Source organism: Motacilla alba, chromosome 2 (genome assembly GCF_015832195.1).
Source record: "Motacilla alba alba isolate MOTALB_02 chromosome 2, Motacilla_alba_V1.0_pri, whole genome shotgun sequence".
Taxonomy (NCBI): Eukaryota; Metazoa; Chordata; class Aves; order Passeriformes; family Motacillidae; genus Motacilla; species Motacilla alba.
The window spans coordinates 76,367,719-76,389,892 of record NC_052017.1 but is presented as its reverse complement, the minus strand read 5'-3'; the positions used below and the strand labels follow the sequence as shown (position 1 = coordinate 76,389,892).

The 22,174-nt window shown below is 34.9% G+C and overlaps 1 protein-coding gene across 21 annotated transcripts in view; it reads right to left on the bottom strand.

The window, feature by feature from the left end:
* Positions 1–550: 550 nt before the first annotated feature.
* Positions 551–22,174, bottom strand: part of CDH18 (cadherin 18) — a 497,477-nt gene continuing 475,853 nt past the window's right edge. For 19 of the 21 annotated variants that reach the window (XM_038128610.1, XM_038128601.1, XM_038128611.1 and 16 more), the window contains 3 exons: positions 17,050–17,167; positions 6,672–6,923; positions 551–5,484 (listed from right to left, as the gene is read on the bottom strand). In XM_038128610.1, the coding sequence (XP_037984538.1) occupies positions 4,982–5,484; positions 6,672–6,923; positions 17,050–17,167 (873 nt within the window). In that variant the 3' untranslated portion in view covers positions 551–4,981. Of the gene's footprint in view, positions 5,485–6,671; positions 6,924–12,973; positions 13,096–17,049; positions 17,168–22,174 lie in introns of those variants that run through there. The other 2 variants (XM_038128616.1, XM_038128617.1) reach the window with 2 other exon arrangements.

The window sequence follows — 22,174 nt, the reverse complement described above, 5'->3', positions numbered from 1 at the left end:
GTCCTTGTCTACTTTTGTCTTCTGTGTCAACTTGGGATAACAACCATGGCTTTTACCACCAATCTGGATTCATAGATGTGCAATTCCCCAATTCACTCATGTGGTTAATGTATTCATCCTATAACACTGTATTTCATTTTCAGGACAGTGATGGTTGGAGAGGAACAGTTGCCACAAGTAAAAGTAATGAACCATTTAGCAGCTATACTGCAGTCTGTTCTAAAGTATCTTATGGTGTCTCTCTCCATCCCTATTCATCTGTAGCAATAATCATGTGAGATAGTCTTTCAAACAGTGGCACAGCCAAGGGACTATACCAGGCATTTCAGATCCAGTTCAAGTTCCCATACCGTTTCTGACATTGGCCTCATTAATACAACTTTATCACACTTGAGTCGTAAAGATGGAGTGTCTGTATATGTTCTGCTTCCTTGGTGAGTATAGAATACAAGAGTGAAGGCAAAATAACACATTCTGGTTGTGATGAGGAATACAATAACCCATCACCATAGCAAAGAGCACATTTTATTTGAAAAATACGAATAAAAGATTTTGTCCCTTTTGTTTATTAAAAGAAAATGTTAACAATTTTCTATCAGTAACACTTGCATAAGGAGGTATACTTTACATTACTCTTTTGTTAAAAAAAATATATATATTTTTGGAGACTTTGGAAAAATAAGAATGGCCCAAAACTTTTAACACACTTCCAATGTTCCTTAGAATGCACTGTGCCATTTATATGTACTGGAAGTACAAGGTCTTAGCACTTTATAATCCACAAAGTAACACCAGGCAGCATAATTTCATATATTTCTTTGCATTCAGAATATTTCCTTTGTTACCCTCGTGTGAGTTTATGAGTTTGGTTAATTCCAGACTGGTCCAATACTTATATTTTCTATAGGATGATTTAAAAAATTCTTAGACCACAAAAATTTTGTAATTCTTTTTAAATACCAGAAATAATACTTTCCCATAGACATTTTCTTTCAGTATTCACAATTTAAACAATTCCATCAACTAGAATTAAAACTCAAAAATGTTTGCAGTTATTTTAGTTTTTTAAGAAGAATGCAAAAAAATAAAGTGCATAACAGAGTGAAGTTACTTTCAAATTTTACAGTATTCTATGTGTATGTAATAAAAGGTAACACTGATAAACAAATTATTTTGTTTTCAATGTATGAATCTTCATCTAACACCAGCTGAATTCAAGCTCTTCCTTGTCTTTAAAGTGCATTAAACTACATTTTTGACAGGTTTTAGTTTGACAATTAAGTTTCACATTTTACAATTCTTATACTGACAATTTTTTCAGATTATTTTGACTTGTCAAGATTTAGCATACTGAGTGTGCTCACCATCACAAGAAAGAGGGTTTATTTGAAGGAATGCAGCTAATTATTTTGGTGGAAATTTACTATTAGCTGAGTGGTTGTTGTAGAAATCAAATTGTAAATAGAAAAGCCCTTAAGTATCACTATGCATGTGCCATTTAACTTTACTCAGAATTTTCAGTTTAAGTCAAACTGGCAGTTTTCAGCATTTAGTTGCAGAACGGGATTACTATTTAAACTAAGAGGAAAATATTTGAGAATATGAGACACACAAAAGATCCATGAAAGCTTTAAGCATAGTCTATATAATCAGACTTAACCATAGGCTGAGAAAAAGTTTCCCATGATACTTTCACTGAATATATGCTGTGTTTAAATCAGCAATGCTACAAAAATGATTGTGCCATCCAGTGTTAATTTTCTTCCACTTCTAGGAAGGTCAACATAGAATCTAGGTCAACATAGAATTTCTCAAATAAAGTTTATATTTTGTTTTAGGATACAAAGGACCAAAGGAAAAAAAATGTGAGATTGGGTAATAAAATTGTAGACTTGTTATTTCTGCACTGTGAGGCCTTCTTCTGTGGCCCTGAAGATTTAATATTCTGTTATTTGTCATGCAAACAACACGACACTGTGATGTGTATTTGAATAAAACACAGTAAGCACAGCAAGCATGCAGACATATCATGATAGAAAAGCACATTTGGCGATCACTGTGGATAGGACGTATCAAACAGGACACAATGCAGCATCACAGAAGCAACGTCTCAATATCCCTGCAGAGTTTTAAAGAATTCAGGCTCCCTGGGGTATGCTGCATGTGCTGTATAGCAGCAAAGAGAGCACCAGGAATGGGGAAAAGGGAAATATAATTTCTCTGAAATATTATTAACTTAAACTGACCATTAGCATAAGGAGTGATTATTTCCTTGTGTCACTGCACTTCGGTTGCCTGTAAGCCTGAACATTCTGTGATGCTAATAAAAAAAAAACAAAAAACAATGGCACGAATGCTGTTTTAAACACAAAATACAACTGATTTTCCCTGCTTTGGTGTAGGGCCAGTGGGAACAGACATAAAGATAACTAATACCTAGTTCTCAAAACTATAACACAACAATGAATGCAATTTTCATGCAGCTGTGATACAAAGTATTATGGTAGTAGTAATGCAGAAACATTATGCTTTTAACACGCTACTCATACAGTATAAAAATTTAGATGTTGGCATAAAGCAAGTGTGACTTAAATAAAAAGAAAAATTTCTTCTAATAAAATCGCACAATACTAGTTGCTTTATTTGGGACAAAACTGAAACATATCCTAGTTCTACCCCCAAAAAGACAATAAAAGACAACCATTCTCAGCTTGTGTGTAACTCTTACTGCATCTAACTTCACTCTACAGTAAGAACACCTCCTTAAATGCTTTCCTAAAAGATTCTGTATTTCATAAAAAGCATATTTAAAAATTACACAAATTATTAAACTACTTTCAAATCATCAGCAGAATATCTTAGGGTTCAGGTGTTTTTCCCTATTAAATTTTCACTTGAGTGCAGATTCTGAAAGAGAGAAGAGTAATTACAAATTTTAAACAAAATAGTGTACTAAAAAACAATTCTGGAACTACAGTACAACTAATGCTTTTCAGAGTGTAAAAGTTGCTTACCAAGCTACTTGATATTTTTTCCAGAAGGCTGTTTAAACCAAAAGCAGTCAACTACATCTCAGGAAAAAAATAATCTCTTCAAAGTAAACCAATCAGAAATTTCAGTCATGTCTAGGACCTATCCAACCATAGAGTAAAGAAAAGAAGGCTTAATTATCTAGTTCACCTTTGTGGCTCACAGTAGATCAGCAATAAATATAGACCCTTCTTTACTAAGCTGAATATAAGCGGCATCTAAATTGCAGAGGAAGGAATCTAGTGCAGCATACAAATCTGTATCACTTTGCACACCAGACTGCAGAGTAAGAAATAAAGTACACAGCTTCTACTCTGGACAGTTTTCCAATCCAATGCATACTGGAAGAAGTAAATTTGTCCAAAGTGGAGCTAGAATTAGAAGCAGAGGATTGTTGATAGTGATCATGAGTATTATAGCTCATAATCTTTCATGGGACATTATGAGTTCCTGGTCTTCTCACAGTATTATCACCAGAAAGACAAAGAAAAGGTTAAAACTCCAAACAAAGTAAAGGAAAAATCTGAATCTGCTAGATGAGGTGCTAATCAGGCTGCTATGTTAAGCAGAACTGTTTAGCAGTTCTGCTGCTGCAATGCTAAAAAAAAATAAATTGCTGGATTAGGTGTTAAGCAGCTTGCTATGTTAAGGAGAACTATCATTTCTGCAATGCTACCAAGTTACTAATGTATGAAATCAATTTACTTAATCCATAGGAACCACAGAAATGGTATATTTCCTTCACTGACTTAAAATGCTCTTGTTTCCATGATGCTTGAAATACGGAAAAATCATCTTGTTCTGCTGAGGTGGCAAGTACTCTAAGAGAAATAAATATCAGTAGATTGGATTTAAAAGAAAAAAGCATCACCATCTTATTCTCCTTGCTTCCATTTTCGCTATCCCAATGTCTTACCAGCAGCTCTATTTTGCTTTTAGTCACACACAGAAATAGAAAAAACATTGTGATTAAGAACTCTGAGTTTAAAACAGACTGTTGTAGCTTCTGGACTCAGACCAGCAAAAGATTTAAAAAAGCTTCAGCTCTTGACATAAGTGAAGTACAGTGAACCAAAAAACCTCATAGTTTAATGGTGCTGCCAATGTTGTTTTTATTGAAAAAGCCTATGCTTCATCTGCTTCGCTGCATAAAGAGTACTTTGGGCCTATTCCATTTAGATGAATGATGTTCCCATGAAAAGACAAAAAGAAAAAGCACAACACTGGAAAGAACAGTTCCTCTAGCACACAGGTCTGGGCTTATGGGCTAGAGCTGCGTTTGAGCCACAGATAATGATGCCCTCCATCTGTTAGCTGGTTATGGATGACAAGATTATCAAGGACATAACAAAATGACAGCTTCTCAATGCAATCTGCTAAGTCAATAAGATTAAATCATCAAAGGACCATTTATTTAACAGGACAGGTGTGGCTTATCACCTCTGTAAAGGAAACAGACTGGTAGCACTTCTCACACTGATAGTAAACCTCATTGTCTACCTCATGTTGGGATCACAAGGCCTAGAGTACAGCTAGAAATGCAACATCACAACCACCTGCAATAGATTTGATCCTCTTTTAGCTCTCTTCTCAAACAGACACGACCATAAATTTACTGCAGCTTGGAGCTGTTAGGCATATTGCAATAAAATGTCGTTTCTTGGCTTTACTTTAGGTATTGTTGCAGATAAGGTACCAGACACTTTAATGAGCAATTAAAAAAATACACAAGGGACAATAGATTCTTTTTTCTGTATTTTCCAAAATTTGACTTTCTTTCAATTGGAGAACCCAGTTTCAAATTTGAAAAGGGCACTTGTTCTACAGTAACTGCATACAACTTATTCAGTTCCAAGTACTGTATTCACTTTTTTTTTTTTTTTTTTTTTGTTATCATTGTTGTCATTATCTGTCCAGTTGTTTAGGAACTTCTCTGTTCTGGGAATTGCAACTAAGTTGTTCTTTCTGGTTCTATTTCCCCATAGAGTTCAGCTAGCTTCTTGAACTCAGGTCCCCAGTCTCCAAGGTAATTATAATCCTGGTCAGAGTGTGTCGTTGCTGAATCCAGAGAGCTGATAGACCCAGCTTCTGATCTATGACCCTCATAGGCATATGTCTGCAGGGAGTCATATGGGGGCACACTGGGGTCCAGATCAGCCTCTGCCAGTCTTTGATTAAGGAACTCCTGAACATCTATACTGTCAAGGCTTGAGGAGGGATGATGCCTGGACAGAGGCTTCACTTCAGGCCGAACATCCCTCCGGTATTTTAGCTCTTCAGCAGCAGATGGATTCCGCAGTGCTGTGATATCAAATGCTTCCGTGTCTTCCTCTCCACCTCCCTCATCATCATATGTGACAACATTTTCCCGGACATCTTCTTCTGAAATGATCAAAGGCTCCTTCTTGCTACGTCTTAGGGTGATGAAAAGGACCACAATTGCTAAAGAGAAAACTGCAGATATTAGAGTAGGTTTAAAGTTTACATCTGAGTATGTTACAGAAATAGCATACACGAAGTCAAAAATACAGAGGTGTAATATTTTCTGGCTGGTATTTTCAGTACTGGTATTTGGGATCATCTGCTACTTAGTCTATTAGGAATCTCATAAAGGAGATAAATGGAGATAACATTCTTTCAGGTAAATGAAAAATGAGCAACTAAAGTTGGCATTTTTAAGAAGCATAATCCAAGGCTTTCAGTGCTTCATTAAAACCAATGTTTAGCATATAAATTGAATTATTATGTTAAACATTTCTTTTTTTCTTATGAATATTCAATTTTGTGCAATAAAATACAAAATTGCAAGCTAAATGTATAACTATATATTTTAAAACAGCCTTCTGACAAGAAAACACTGAAGCAAGCTGTAAAGAAAGTAGGTCTTAGAAAATATGGTCTTTGGGTAAAAAGTCCTCAAAATATCCTCTCGGTTACACTGCAATTGCTATTATTTCTTGCCATCTCTGTAAGAATGAAGAAAATCACATGAGTAGCACAGATTCATATATGCAGCAAATTGTGTCTCTGACAGGAAAAAAAACCCAAACCAAAACCAACCACATGTTAATGGGTAATATTGGAATTGGCCAGGAAAAATAAAAAACCTAAAAAGAGTCAAGAGGAAATGCACTTGCAATGGCATTAATCTTATGAGTCTGCTTATAGTCTCCTATGTCCCTTGTCCCTGTGGATTATGTTGTGAATTGCTATCAGTTTATTCCACAAAGGTAATTTATAAATGGCTTTTGTAGAGTGCTAATGATACTTCTTAAAGAATAATGCATTTCAAAAAGCTTTGCCCATCTATTTTCTATAATTTTTCACACTGTTCAAGACATGGTATTAGAGTCATCTCTTTTTGAAATCTTTCCAAATTATGGAAAAAAAAGATCTCCAATGCTAATTACTTGATAACCTCTGAAAAAATTTCTACTGGATTCCAGATATACAAAAAATGTACTTTTCCCCTATTAACTCTAGCTAAACCTTTACCCTCTAATCACAGCTGCATGTTTCTAATTGCCTCCTACTACCAGGCAACAACTGTTTCAAAAGCACACCATATTGAAACCTGGTGCCCTGTCAGATTCCGAGAGGCATTGGAGGGATAGCATTACTTAGTATTGCAAGTGGCTCACCAAGAAGGATGACAATGCAGAGCAGGATTGCAATTAAAGCTCCTGTGCTCAAGCCAGCCGAGGATAGGAAAGCTTCAGCATGGCAAGTTCTCACTCGTCCGTCTCTCTCACAGGCACAAACCCGGATTGTGAGGGTACTGCTGCTGCTGAGGGGGGGCACGCCGCCATCAGAAATCAAAACCGGGAGGTAATAAATATCTTGAGTGGTTCGACTGTATCTCCTTCGTCTTGTCAGAATACTGGCTGTATTATCTGCAATATCAAAACAAGAATAACATTTCAGTGAAGTAAAAAATGAAAAAAATAAGTTATTTACTGTTTGTTTCCCATCAAATGGAAGTGTGGGGCTTCCTAAAACTAGCAGGCCCTAATCTATGAAAATGCACAATCTAGAATTAAAATTTGCCAGGAAGACTTTCTGGTCAATAGAGGAAAGAAGAAAAAAAGGGAGGAGGTGAATAGTAACTAATATTATATAAATAAGAGTATTTAAAACTCTTGTATTTTTATTGGAATCAAGTGAACTTTGACAAACATTTTGGGCTAAATTTGCAAGTGTTTTCATGCTATGTTATGCTGTTGGTAGCATATGGACCTTTGTCAAATTGAATACCTGGAGTTATGAGGATATCTACTGTGAATTTTTTTGCACAATACAAAATCCAAAATCCTCTTGATTCTCAGTAGAATAGTAAAACTCCTTTAGCAAAAACTAAAATAAGACATCCATGTTTTAGTCTTTATTAAAGGTTTTAAAGTTTTAGTGAGCTTTCAGAAAACATCTGAAAGGACAGTGACCAATGACACATACTTTGGAGAGGTTTGGAGGAATAGGGAAGGCAAAGGAAAGGCAAAAGAGTAAATATTTAAAGTTCTAAACCAGTAGAGTTTAAAGATAAATAAGAAAGGGGGAGATAGTGACATAAGACATTTTCACCCTTCTGTTACCTATGGGTCCATTTGGCATAGACAGACAAGGAAAATCTAGTGCTTATTACACACACATTGCATTTGTAGGCACTAAGGAGAGTAGGGAGTTGCCACACATATCCCTTCAAGAAATTAAGAGGCATAAAAAGCATGCAGGGGAAGAAATGTTGCAACAGTATATAGTAATAGCCAATATTCATATGTGTAAAATTTATTTTCAGATTGTTGCCACCACTATTTACTCACTAGCCTCTGCATAAAAGTCCAAGATAAATTAGAAAAAAAAATAAAATTGAAAGAGTGAGAATTTGAAACACCAGCAGTTACGGAGAGAGAGAGATGGGAACTGATAAATGCAAAGAGAGATTAGAAGAAAAGAATTTTCTCCTTGTATTGCTTGTCACATGGTTGCCAAATTGTGGGGTTTTGAGATTGGAGTATTTTTGCAAACAATAGAAGGGTGATAAGTACTGAATACATCTGCCAGCTTTATCTTCCTATTACAAAAAAACAAACAAGAAAATTTCTTATTTTTCCTTACCACTGTAGCTACACTATTAAATGGGTTTATCATAATCTATGGAAAAAAGAAATACAATTCACTCTGTGAAAATCTAGTGCAGCAGTATATCCAGTGTGGCATATATTTGCCCATTGGACTGCTGCACACACATTTGAGTGAAAGAGTTAAGGTTTTGTTTAAACTGGATACAAGATCTGTTTCAGGTGGCTACTCTTCATGCTATACTTTCTGTCAAGATCTCTGCAAAATTTTAAAACATTAATTTTAACCCACTTTTGCCAACCTATTATTTTGCATGCCATCTGACAGTGATATTTAGAAAAACTGGTATTATCATCCCACATCAGCATAATATCACAATATATTTGGTAACAGGTTTCACACAAGAAATACATATATGAGCTGGGAAGTGATACAATTGCTGATAAGCCAAGAACTCAGCACTGGAGTTCTTTAGCTTTACTTCCGTACATAAGCAACACCCACAACACCCCTCCACACTCTCCCCCATTTCAGAAATATCGAATATCCACCATGCTGAGTTTGTTATAAATTTATTAAGTGTTGTTCTTTTCACTTGGAGTGGATGCGATATAAGGTATTTATTTATTTACTTTTTTGCTGTAGGCCTTAGAGTCCTGCTTCTACTTGTTTATGCCAACTTTACTTGTTTACATGAAGTTACTTCTACAACATTGTTTTGATTACTAACTTTACTGGAACCAGAATGAGGTGATAATTCTTTAATCTGAAAAATTGTGACAGAACATAAGACCATAATGTTGTGGAAGACTATAAAATGTCCATGATACAACATACTTTGCAAACTTATTTGTTACATATACATCCTGGCCCCAAAATATTTTGCATTTTGTTGTTCTGGGCCAACTAGAACTCTCACATAATACCCAAGCACAGTCACTGTTATTAACATACACCAGTGACTGTTCTCAGGCAGTGTGGACAAGACTGCACTGTTTTATTTTCCTGCCTCAACATTATTCCAACAGTACTCAGATCCTTAAGCATTCCTAAATAGCCTCATGCAGGCACCATGACACACTGTGGCATGTAAATTCCTTTTGCAATACAATAACAGTATGCTGTTGAGCTGCAATATAACTTTCACATTATTTTGTTAATTCAAAAAAGAAAAACCCATTGATAATGACGCCTGGGGTCCACTGGGTTCTACACAGGATCAGGAGGAGGTGCATGGTTGAGTGCTGCACTCAAAAAAGAGTGAATGATCCAGTGCACAGCTCCAGTAGCAGTGATGAAAATGCTCACTGACAACAAAAGCACCAGAGACTGAGCATAATGAAGAAAAACTGAGGACTTCTGATCAGGGATCTTGCGGTAATTTTAGCGCAGAGGCTATTGGCAAAGATATAAAGGAAAGAACATTGAGATGTGAGAATGTATGCTACAAGGGTAAATGTGGACAGATGGGAGGAAAACTGTGAGAAAAAAATATTAAAGCTAAGAGAAAAAAGAAAAGAAGAGAAAAAAAATGAAGAAACACGAAAATTATACAATTCAATGTTACGGTGAAAAAATGTGAAAAAAGCTATAATTAAATCTTGCTTCTCTGAAGGAAGGCCTTGTCAAACAAAGAACTGATATTTTTATACTATAAAGAATAAATACAATTTTTTTAAAAATAGTCTTTTTTTTCTTTCAGTGTTGCATTTTTTCATTCAATATTAAATTGTTTTTCTTGCACTATTAACATTACGCAATTAAATATAAGATCCAATGAAATATTGGTATAAGGCACAATTAAGGAAAAAGAGAATCAGTACAAAATTTTTAATTTCAAAGAATTGCCATGGTGAATTTTTTGTTTTTCTGTATTCTCTTGGGTAGTAAGTAGATTTCTGTAGAAACAGATGTTACATGACATACCCAGAAATTTCTGTAATAACGTACCCAGTGATAAATATTCTCAAAGAAACAATGTAAAGTTTTTCCTTCAATGAATTTTCACAAATTTTAACACAAATAAAAGTGTGATCTTTGAGACACCGGATTGGAAATTTTCTGTTCCCAATATCATCAGAGGTGTTATTTCTCATTATTTCTCTATCACTGATTTAGATATGGTAACTTAGTGCATTGTGTTGACATATAAGTAAAATATGTGTTTACATATAAGGAAAAAAATACTGGAAAGTATCTGAACTGTCACATAATATTTTTGTCTCATTAAATTTCTTAAAACATTTTGCAAAGAAGATATCTAACATTCTTTCAAAAAAGGAAACGGTTTCTGGTTTTCCAAATGTCACTGACAATCAAGCATAGCAGAAAATTATCAAAGCCAATCATATTGCCATAACACAGAAATTACATCTCTGATGCTCTAGTCAGGGCTCCATTCTTGAGGACAATCATATGCAAAGGTGTACAGACAAAATGAATGGAGAGAAAAAAGTTTATTGCAGCCAAACTGCAATATTGACTGCATCTTGAAAAGCATCCAACATTCTGGTGTTCTGAGCTTTCAAATTTTAATTGCTTTTGTTCCTTGTCAAAAACCATCATGGGAATGTGTTGAGAGAAGAGCTAGAAAGACAGTAACTTTTAAGAGCTTTGCACAGAACAAAAAATCTCTCCATCTGTAAAAGCTATCGGAAGCCATGTATAAAGTCTGACACTGATGATCTAGAGAAGAGTTTATTGAAAAGGGGAAAAAAGTTATATCAACAGCAGTAGTTTGAAAGGGAGCCAGGGGGTTATGCAGTGAGAAATTTCTTTGATATCTGAAAAAAAGATACAGCAAATAGTCAGGGAAGGCAAGCGTATAGGATAGAGCAATAGCAATAGGATGATGAACACTACAGATCTCCTTCTAGGCCTGGGAAGAAAGACTTTTTTATCTCAATAGATTTAAATGGTGAACTTCATGCCTGAGGAGTATGATAAGAACCAGGACTCACTGGAGATTGTGGGACTGACTGCTAGGAAAAATTAACAACTCCCACATGGGAAAAGAAATATTTATCTCATACCTTTTGTTACACATTTGTCCATCTAACGAGCTAAACTTTCTAATGACCTAAACTTACTCCTGTTTGGACTGGTCTTTACAAATATGTCAACTAGAAGTAAAGCTTTATCTTAAGTGAGTTTGAAGTTACCCATGGGAAATGCTGCATGACTTGAACACAGCAACTCTTCACACTCTGTAGATGTCGTAGTTTGCTAATCCAGGATGCACACAAGGCTGTTATCATAGTAATTTTTTCATCATCTCTGCCTTTTTACATTGAGCTTCTAAGCTAAATGAAGAAATGAGGGCATAGAAAAATCAAGGAAGCAGAGATACAATGGTAAGGCCATGGAAAGTGACTGCTGGAGCACATTGGAGGATGCTCATTTATAATTCACAATTTGAGAATTCCTTTTGACACATTATGCGTTAAAAGCAGAGACAAGAGAAATGGAGGTAAAAGAAAAAAAAAGTAAAATCCAGTTTATATCTCAAGGCATATTTCAATTTTCAGTTCTGCTTGTGTCAGCAGTTCAACTACTATAAATTTTCTAAGAAGCCATAAACTAATTAAAACCAAAGAAGATATATTGGAATGATTTGCATTTCTTACATTTCTAAAGTTGGAGCTGTTAATTTGTTTATGTGAACTACATGATAGGCATTTCTGTTTCATTTCTTTATTGATAACTCTTGTAAATATTTTTTCTCTTTTGCTTCTTCAAAGCCATTGCCAATGGGCAAGAAGCTATTATAAGTTTCTAGCTCAGTGGGTAGCAAAAACAAAAAGTAATATAGAACACATTTTTGGCCTGAAATATAGTTATTTGCTTATAGTTGATTTTTGAATCACAAACAAATTAAAGTCCAGAAAAGAAATGCAAGAACCTCTACACTATGCACAATAATAATTTAAGGATCAATCTTAGAGCCAAATTTTTTAAAATAAAAAAAATTTCAAAGATGTTCAGAGGCCTGAATAGACCTCCCTCTACAGTAGCTGCTCCTGGTTTTCTGTTATAATTATGGTAGATTTCCTTTTTAACTTCCATATGTTGATTATGTGGTAATACCTACTCAGACATTCAATCCATTTACAGTAACAGTACTTCTGTGGACTGTACTTACAGTCACCATGTGTCATGTTAACTTTGCACTTTCTGAGATTCATTTCTCTCCAGTTACAACTTGTCTTCTTTGCAGGATGATATTTTACAGGAGGTCAGCAGTAACTCACAGTATCACATAACCAGAACAAGCACGACTCTGTGATGTAAATGAAAGCCAGAACTGTGCGGGCGTTTTCCTCTTGTGATGGGTTGCAAAGTGGGGGCTTCAATCCAACCATTCTAAATGCCATTTAGATGTTCTAGAACAACTAAGTCATGGTTTGGTATCTGACATACTCATTTGCAACTTGCAAAAAATTTAATTAGTAATTTAATAAAAAGTTAATTCACAGACACATTGTCCAATATAGTAGGAAATAAGAAGGGCAGAGTGATAAAGAGAAGATTCCGTAAGAAATTCACACTGGGATGAGATCAATTATTCTCTGGAGGCTGTTCTCTTTCTAAATAACAGCAGTGATGAGTAAAATTGATCCTTTTTTTTTTTTTTTTTTTTTTTTTACTATTTTTTGATCTGTGACACAGGGAAAAAGGTTAATATACATCACAGGCATGGGTGGATGAATACATTAAAAACTTCATTTTATACAGATGCCATTGAACTCATCATGCTCTAGATTTTACAGAAAAACACATCTTCACCTCTGTGGGTGTTAATGGGTCTTCTGACATAAAATTAAGAAAAAGGAATCTCCAGAATTATAGTATCAGAAAAATGGCATACCTTTATTCCAATTCCAGAATATTCTCCATCACTCGGCAATAATCAAAGGGCCAGATCTTTGAGATAAGTGGGCAGAGGGGAAAAATAAATTGCAAATGCTTTTTTGATATGAAACCTTTGTCCTGAAGAAATAAAAGAAGAGGAAAACAAATGCTAAGCATTCTCTAGGGAGATGTTCTTCATTGAAAGTAAGCTAAACTTAGTCTGCTATCAGAAGTCAGCAATCTCAATTTACTGAAATAAGAGAATGCACAGATCTCACTGGTAGTGTCGGGTAAATGTGTCGATTATCTGCATAAACCCTTCTTCTCTTGGAAATTTACAATAACACTTAGCATCCATGGAAAACTGTATATCTTGCGATTAAAAAATAGCACCAGCAAAAGAGTGCTTCATAATGCAGAAATTTCCTAAATTCTCTAAGTGAACTGTTCTCTGAGGGTTCAATCTTTTTTCATCTCTTGAAAAATATTATGTAAGCTCCGAAAGAGAAGTGACTCTACACATTAATGCTTGAAAATATGATAATAATGACACGTTCAGATGCATTTTCCATCAGACAAAAAAAAAAAAAAAGACAAATATATCCACAATTCCTTTGGCATCTGGAAAAATATTATTTTTTTTTTAGGATAAGAAAAAAAAATACAATTCTAGAATTCATAGAAATGGATCTATTGGGAAGAACTTCTGTTATCTTTATTCTGATTTCCAAACAGAAGATGGTTTTAGCCCCATATAATTATGGAAAGTTTTTTAATGGGATATGCAAAAGTAGATATTTCTGATTATGCAAAAAGTATAAGTTTGTGATATTAGAAAAAAGATTACAAAATTATTTATGACAATATCCTAAAAAAGAAAGTGAGGAGAACACAGAAAACAATTAAATGAGTTATTTAGAATCTGATTTACAATATAAAAGCACAGCAGAAAAAGTACTTCACTTCTCAGGTTTTAATAGAAATTGTAACAATTTTGCAGGCAAAATAAATTGCAAACAAAGCTGTTTTCATTAAAAGAACTTCATAAGTACAATTCTCAAACAAAAAAGAAAGGCTTCTTCTCTGGGTTTGCTCTCTAAAGCTGCAGAAAATTATTACAACTTAATGCATTTTCTTAGTATAACAAAGAAATTCTATTCCAGCTCTTGTTCTGCCTTGCTTACATGAGCACAGATACTGCATAATTTTGTTGTCTGTCCTCTTGTTCATACTTGTAAGCCTTTACTCTCTCTGAACAGTACTTTCCAAGTATGTAATAAAACTTAAATAGCAAGAAAGAATCTCTTGTACCTTAAGAATACAGTAGAGACAAACAATCATATTCTGTATTTCCTTCTTTTTTCTTTTTTTTTTTTTTTTTTTGAAATGAAAATTGTAGCACAAACAGAATACAGAAGGGGATCCGAGGAACTTTTAATTTTGCTGGATGTTATATTTGGTATAGTTCTGTGACTCTATCCTGACCTACATTTCCCTGAGGGTTTTAAGCTCTACATTATGAGGGTGAATATTCCACAAATAGAGATTTCATATTGTGGAGATTTTCATTTAGAAAGTGCACAAGTTCAGGCCCAAGGGATAAAAGTTTAACTGGTCAAATGATCAATTACAGGGACTGAGACTTTAGTACCTGTTAAGTTTGCTGAAGCCATAGAAGATTATTGAGCTGAATCATACACATGCTGGGATTGTAGATTGGTGCAGTCTATACAGGTAGATAGGAACAAACTACAGAATCTTATGCTTGTACATGCCCTAGATTTCAGTCTAAGTGTGTAGATTTAAGCATAAATATTTTATGATCAAGTGAGCTGCTGTGCAGTATACTGATTATAAAGAAATAGGGGTACATTCATGCAAAAGTGTATTTAGGGTCCAAGAATAAAACTCTGCTGTTTTGGGTTATGAAAACGAGGGGAAAAATGTCTATTGATATTTTTATGAAATTGAACCCTTTTCCTGAAGAAATAAAAGGAGAGGATGACTGAATTAGAGGGTGACTGCAAGAGAAATATAGTTTTGTAGAGACAAATATAGCTTCTAATAACTACCATTTTCTATGTGAAATCAAGAATTTGGGTTTCATCATTCTACAAAACATTATAAAAATTCTCTTAAGGCAATTTTTGTAGATTTTTTTCTTTAAAAATATAACAAACAAATAAAAAAGCCCCCAGAATACCAGCCTTTATAGAATTTGGAAATCCAGAGCAGCTGTCTTGTGTTCAGAACATTCTGATTATTTTTAATGCCTGATGCTCCAAAACACGGGTTTTCAAAAGTGCAAACTTGTTACAGACATAAGAAAAGCCTTTCCGGCTCAGGAAAGTTACATTTTTGGAGTCTCTGTATGTGTAAGAAGTTTTATGCAAGATACTGTAGGAATGTTGTACTTAACATAATGTTGTACTTCCATAGGTGAAATAAAAGCATAATGCACAACAGACTTTTACCTTAAAAGACACCTTTTTCAGTTCCTTCCTCTACCTCCCCCCATAAAATCCAAATTAGGGTAGTCCAAACACTGCTTTCAGCTGTTGATTGCTAAGTCATTTCTCGCTGATCTTGGGAAAGTAAAAAAAAAAAAAAACCAGCAAGGGCTTCTATCCAAAGTTGAATATTTCTATCCAAAATGTGACATTGCTTCATCAAATGTTTGTTAGAAGTCCATGCCCTCTTATAAATCTGTGTAGTTAAATAATTTATGTAGCAATAAACAGACATAATGCACATCCAGCTTTAAATATGCTGAAACCCATAAAATATCTACTTTGTCACAAACCACAGTTTTAGTAGAGCTATTCAAAAGAACTTCTTGATCTAAATGTCATGGATTGAAATGAACATGCACATGGTCTTTCACATGAGGTATCTCATGTTCCGTCACAATCTGAGTGGGATTGATATATTAATCTGGGAAAGTACTGGACTCTCAGGGAATATTTTAATATATTAATTAAACAATAAATATTTATGATTACTTATTAATATTGATATATATACATTGATCTCTTTTGAAACTTGAATATGAAATCCATTTATGTGTTCCAAATAAATAGCATGATTCTTTTTCTTGTGTATGTATAGTTAAACATTGGAACAGATTCTTTAGGAAAATTGTGCAATCTCCTTCCCTGATTGATTTTATAAACAGATTAAAAAGTCTATAAAAGATTGTTTCAATATCACTGTATGTACCAAATATAACAATGATGGAGTTAATGCGTTAGAGAGGACTAGTGATCTGTAAGATCTCGGAATGTATTCCACAGCAGTACTACAAATACATAACTGTAAAACAAAGCAAAATCCATACACTTCCACATAGGCATACAAAGAAAGCCCCACAATACACATACACAAAATCTCAGGAGTAAAATTTAGACAAACATTTAAAGTTTACTCTTATTTTCATCAGGTTGCAAAGTGGAGACCATAAGGTAGTACTTGATCTAGAGCAAGGCTGATTTAGGTTTGGGTTTTGAAGGTTAGACAGTTTTTCACTCAAGAAATGTTCAGAAACACTTGTTTGGGAGACTCTGAAGGCTGTTTTCCTTCTGGAACTAACTGTTATGAATTTCTGATTGCAATGCTTAGGAACAGTTTCTTAGGAATGGCATGAAGAGATAGACTATCATCCAGGAACCACAGAAGGACCTGCTCTTGATGTCATATCTGTAAAAGTAAGCATGATTTCCAATTTTTATGCCCCTTAATTGTTTTTCTCCTTTAGGCAATAATTGGCAATAACCTTGACAATACGCAATCAGTGCTATTCACCTAAAAGTAGAACAAATTTACATATTTTTCATTAATCCACTTTTCAAAAACATTTCCTAAAGTATGAAGTATAAATGCTAAAATAAAGTAGAATATAAATACAAAATGCAATGTATAATTATTTATAGTTTGCAATATATTGTGTACACATCCTTGATATCCAACAGCTCAGTGATGACATATTACAGTTTTCTGTTTCTGTCAGGAAATGCATGGAAATTGTTCTGTTCAGTTGAGACAGCCCAGACAAAACAGAAGCCCATTTCTTCGAGATTTATGAATTTGATTTACCTTCATTGTTCCTTAGAGTAAAGTTGGGATTCAAAGAAAGCCCTTCATCAAGAGAAAAATGGAATCTTGCACCATTCGCAGAGTTATCTTTGTCAGTAGCAGTGATAGTCTGAATTACCTGAAATAAAAATTAACAGTGAATGTGTTGAAATTTGAGCTTGACCCATATAGTACCTGACTTCAGCAGGATGCTCAAGTTTACCTTATTTTAATTTTCTACTTGACTGCTGCTGAATTCAACAGATTAAATGACTGGGTCATTAACTCAATTTCTCTAGCAGAAAATATTTTAGGAACCACGCTACAGAGCCAGCTAAAAGCATCTAAAGGATCTCTACTTTCTGATCTTTTGATACGGTCAGGACCTGGTGTAGAGATTATCACCATCTGCATTGTATCCTGCTGATTTCCTGAATTACAATTTTAGCGAAATGTCTACTTTTATGGAGCCAAAACACCGGCTGAACTGGGATGGTCTATGTGAAGTGTCATCTGCCTGCTGTCCTAATCATTGAAGGTAGTTCAGTATTGGTAAGGAAAAACAATTAACTAAAATATTTCTGCTACCCATATCTCTGCAAAAAATTTCCTGTTAAGAATCAGTTTTAAATTGCCAGAGAACAGAACAGGAAGAACAGAAGCCACTCCTGGCTTTAGTTTAGTTTGCCCAAAAGCAATAGAACTGGATGTTGCCAGGTATTTTTGAAAGGTAGGACCTTTGCCTTCGAAAGCCCTGGTGGTGTTTTAAATTTACTTTCAACTAAAATTGATCTAAGCTCTTGGAATGTGGGACCAAACAGTATTTCTACCTCTGCTTTCATTTTCATGCTGGGTCTTCAAACTCAAGTGCTAAAGTGGAATCCAATAAAAGTTGCTCCTGTGATATAGGCAGCAAAGCCCACACAGACTGCTGCACAGAGCTGATAGATATCCTGAGGGAAACATAAAAGGAGGGAGGGAAAGTGCACTTTTCATAAGAATTTTTCTGTTCAGTGTTCAGCTATAGTCTGTCTGGACTGAACCTGAAACATACACAGCACAGACTCCAGCAGCTTGGTCTGTTTTAAAACTGAAAGACTCCACAGAGATCTCCACCTCCGTTCACATAAGAGAAGCAAAACAAATTTATTTTTTAAACCATGTTCTGGTTTGGGCTAGTGCAAAGTGAATTTTATTCACAGTAGCTGGTATGAGGCTATGGTTTTAATTTGTGCTGGAAAAAAGTGTTGATAACACAGAGATGTTTCTGTCAAGGCTTGCACAGTGTCAAGGTGTTTTCTGTTTCTTGTACAGCCTCACCAGTGGGGGGGTGGGGGTGCAGAAAAAGTTGTGAGGGGTCACAGTCAGGACAGTTGACCCCAGCTGAACAAATGGATTTTCCATATTGGAATGGATTGACCATATGATGTCATGCTGACTTATAAAGCTGGGGGAAGAAGAAGGAAGGAGAGGATGTTTGGAGTGATGGTGTTTGTCTTCCAAATCAGCGTTGCTACATATGATGTTGCTCTGCTCTCCTGGAGATAGCTGAACACCTGCTTGCCTATGGGAAGTGGTCATTTCCTTGCTTTGCTTTGCTTGCATGTGCCGCTTTGGCTATACTCATTACACTGTCTTTATCTCAACCCACAAGCTCTCTCACTTTTACTTTCCTGATTCTCTTCCCCGTCCCACTGGTAGGGGAGTGAATGAGTGGCTGTGTGGGGAATTTTCAGCTGGGGTTAAACCATGACAACTCAATGGGCTATAATGTTTATTCCATTTACTATATGGAGTAAAGTACATTGCATTGACTATACAAATCTGAGACAACAGTACTTAGGATGGTTGCCGAAAATATTTTACTAGATTTTCATAATATTTTTTGCTGAAGTGGAGCAGAATAAGATCAATCTGAAAAAAATCTGAAATATCTATAATTATGCATATGACTTTTTACCTAAATCATGGCAATACTGGTTGAAAATTTTGGCAAAAGCTAATTTTTCACAACTGAATTTTGCAAAGGTGGCACAACTGTTAGCAAAACTACCATGTAAAACCAGAAAGATAGGATTTTCTTAGCTATATTTATTTAGTTCATAATGTTGAAATTACATTTGGCACAGCCAGACAAAAAAAGGGGTGATGGAAAACTATGTTAAAAATAATCGATTTCTGTTATTATTCAAATACTAAAAATGTCATTAAAAGCCATACACATCTGCAAAAACTTCAGGTAAGACCATAAGAAAAATATATTATTTTATTAAATATTTTTTGTTAATCCCCCGTGTTGTTTTTCAGTGAAATACAAGTCAATTTGCCATGCAGCTTCAGCTTTTATTTGACAGCATGGTGGATAAATTTTCATCCTGTTGCCCTATGCTACATAAAACATTCAGTGACATTTTACAGAATGCTGCTTCGAGAGCATGCCATTCTGCAACAAAAATACCTTTGATCAAGGACTCAGTGACACATGACTTGTGTAAAAATTATGTGGTTTTAAGACTAACTTTATAACTCAAAATATACTGTCAATATTCCCTGATTTCACACACGTAAATTCAAGTATTCCCTGAATTCATGAATATATGTGAATAGTATAGCACCACATGGTATAGAAGTTTTGCTTTTTCACACAGAAAATAAATATCTTATGTTTAATTGGATAAGTCAGAGCATTTTTAGAGACCTGTTTTTAAGCAGGAAGTTCACACATTTTCAGAAAGTATTTCCAAGACATTCATTCCCCAGTGAGAAACAAAAGTACATGTCATCTTGACACCCAAATGTACTATTAAACCTTTTCTAATTAATTGGCCAAGTACTTAATAGCCTATTAGCAGACCTTAACATGTACCATGCCAAGCCTGATTAAAATAAAAGACACAATCTCAGCTTCAATAAAGCCCAGCTGACAACACTGATAGGATGAAACTGAAAGGTCATGATATTTTTTTAAAGGCAAGACATGATGAAAAAAGAGAATTTCAAGAACTGAGGAGAACTAATTGAAGAGGACAGAGCACAAGTGTTAAATTCTACTCAGAATCACTTTAGAATTGAATCAATAAATAAGCAAATATACACATGACAAACACATAGCAGAGGCTTTCCTTGCCAACTAACATTGATTTCCTTTTTAGAAGATGGCAAAATGTCATTTTCCTACATCGGCTAAGTTTCACAGTCATTCACAAAATCAGTATATGTCAAGAAGTCAGTATTCTCCAAGTCTGAATGTCATCTGAGATCAAATCACAGCTACTGTGTCTACTTTAATATATAATATCAACCAAGCTTCACTTGGAATCTGTTGCAGATACTTAGTCTATCTTCTCAACTATATGATTACTAAGTGACTAAAGCTTGGAAATTATTGTCTCCTCATAAGCATTTTCTTTTTGCCATGCCTTAGGTTTGGTCATTTAGACTTAAGGCTTAAGCATTAAAAACTTGAAGCTTTTTTTTTTTAAAAAAACAGAGCAGCGGAGGGAAAAAAAGCAGGAGACAGGCTCTGCGATTAGATTATATTGCGATTTCACTCCATAAAAAGGTCTTCTGATAATAAACAAGCAAACATAAAAAGTCCTTCAATGACTACCTACAGGTTAGTTTATCTCACACACAAATATTTCAAAATAGATGTGCTGAGGAAAGAAATAGTGACTCTTACAGGACAGTGCAACATGGAAGCCCAAGTCAAGCAGATGTCCCCAGCAGTACCGAATTTGTTATTTAGGCATAAATCTTATGAAATATTCTCACAGGATGATGGAAACTCCAAGTTATACTGTCTTTTCAGTGATTCAGAACCACCTAGCAAGGAACTCTTTAGAGCATATGGAACACTTGCTTCTTCTGCAATCAGTGTATTTGCCCCTCCCTAATATTTGTTGAACACCATCTTAATTTTTTTCTTTCCTTAGACAAGATTGTAATATCTGAGCAAGACACATACTTTTGTGTTTTGTTTTGTCTTCTGTTTAGTGTTACAATTTTTCTGAAACCTGGTTGTGAAATGCAAATAAAAAATAGTTCATTACACATGTATAAAGGAGCCCTGTTAGCTGAAGAATACATCAAGTTTGTCCAGCCTTTGGTATTAAACTACAGCTTGTAGAGCCCCTCATAGCAGCACTAATCTCAGGTGTTAAACTGCAGTGTGGCCAAGGTCAGGAGTCATTCCAACATGCAACAGTAGCTCAGGGAAAAGTACAAGGCTGGCCCAGACAGTGAGCAAATGCTATCTTGCCCATAAATTATCATTTGTAAAACTGTATTGGAGAAATAAAACTTTGCTACAGAACATTAGCTACTTGCCAGCAACAACAGCCCCAGCAGCCCCAGCAAAGAATAGGTTTCTGAGATAGCTTCAGATTTGCGTGATTTACCTTATTATTGGTTATAAGAATTTAACATTTATTGTTAAATAATGTATTTTTTAAAATATCAGAAAAAGTTGAATCAGTTGCAACTAATGCTTAAAAGAGATATTTTTCTTACATTAATTTTTTACAAGTTCTAATTATTCTATATTTATTTGAGGTTTTCAGAACATGATTTTTAATTTAATAAGCATTTAATAAGAGATATTCAACTGACAGACAGACCTACTTGGATTTTCCAGTGTCTCAATAAGAGCACTGAAGAACACTATGCAATCATTAGATAAGAGGGAAGGTTCTTGCCCACATAATTGCTCTAAAGACAGGAAAAAGGATCTCTTCTGTAAATTATGTATTACACAAGGAGAGGAAGCCACAGTGACTTCCTGCTTACACTGGGCCACTTGTTGATCAGTGATCAATAATAAATGTATTTTTATAAAGAGTATGATTATCAGCCCACCAGATCTGCTCACGATATTGAATTGTTCAAAGAAAAGAGGAAGGGCTGGCATTAAAGACCTTGCAATACTCAATAGCCAGGCAACACAAAGACAGAGGAAACTCATTACACATAGACATGAGGTCTTAAATTCACACGCAGGATGGTGATCTCTGATCTGACTATTACCTTTAATGATATTGGTGTTATGGCAGGCATAGTTTTGTGCATTCCATGCCTATTAGTGGTTAAAAAGCAAAGTCATTCTTAGAAATTGCTATGAAAGTACTGAAGATCAAAGCAGAGATTA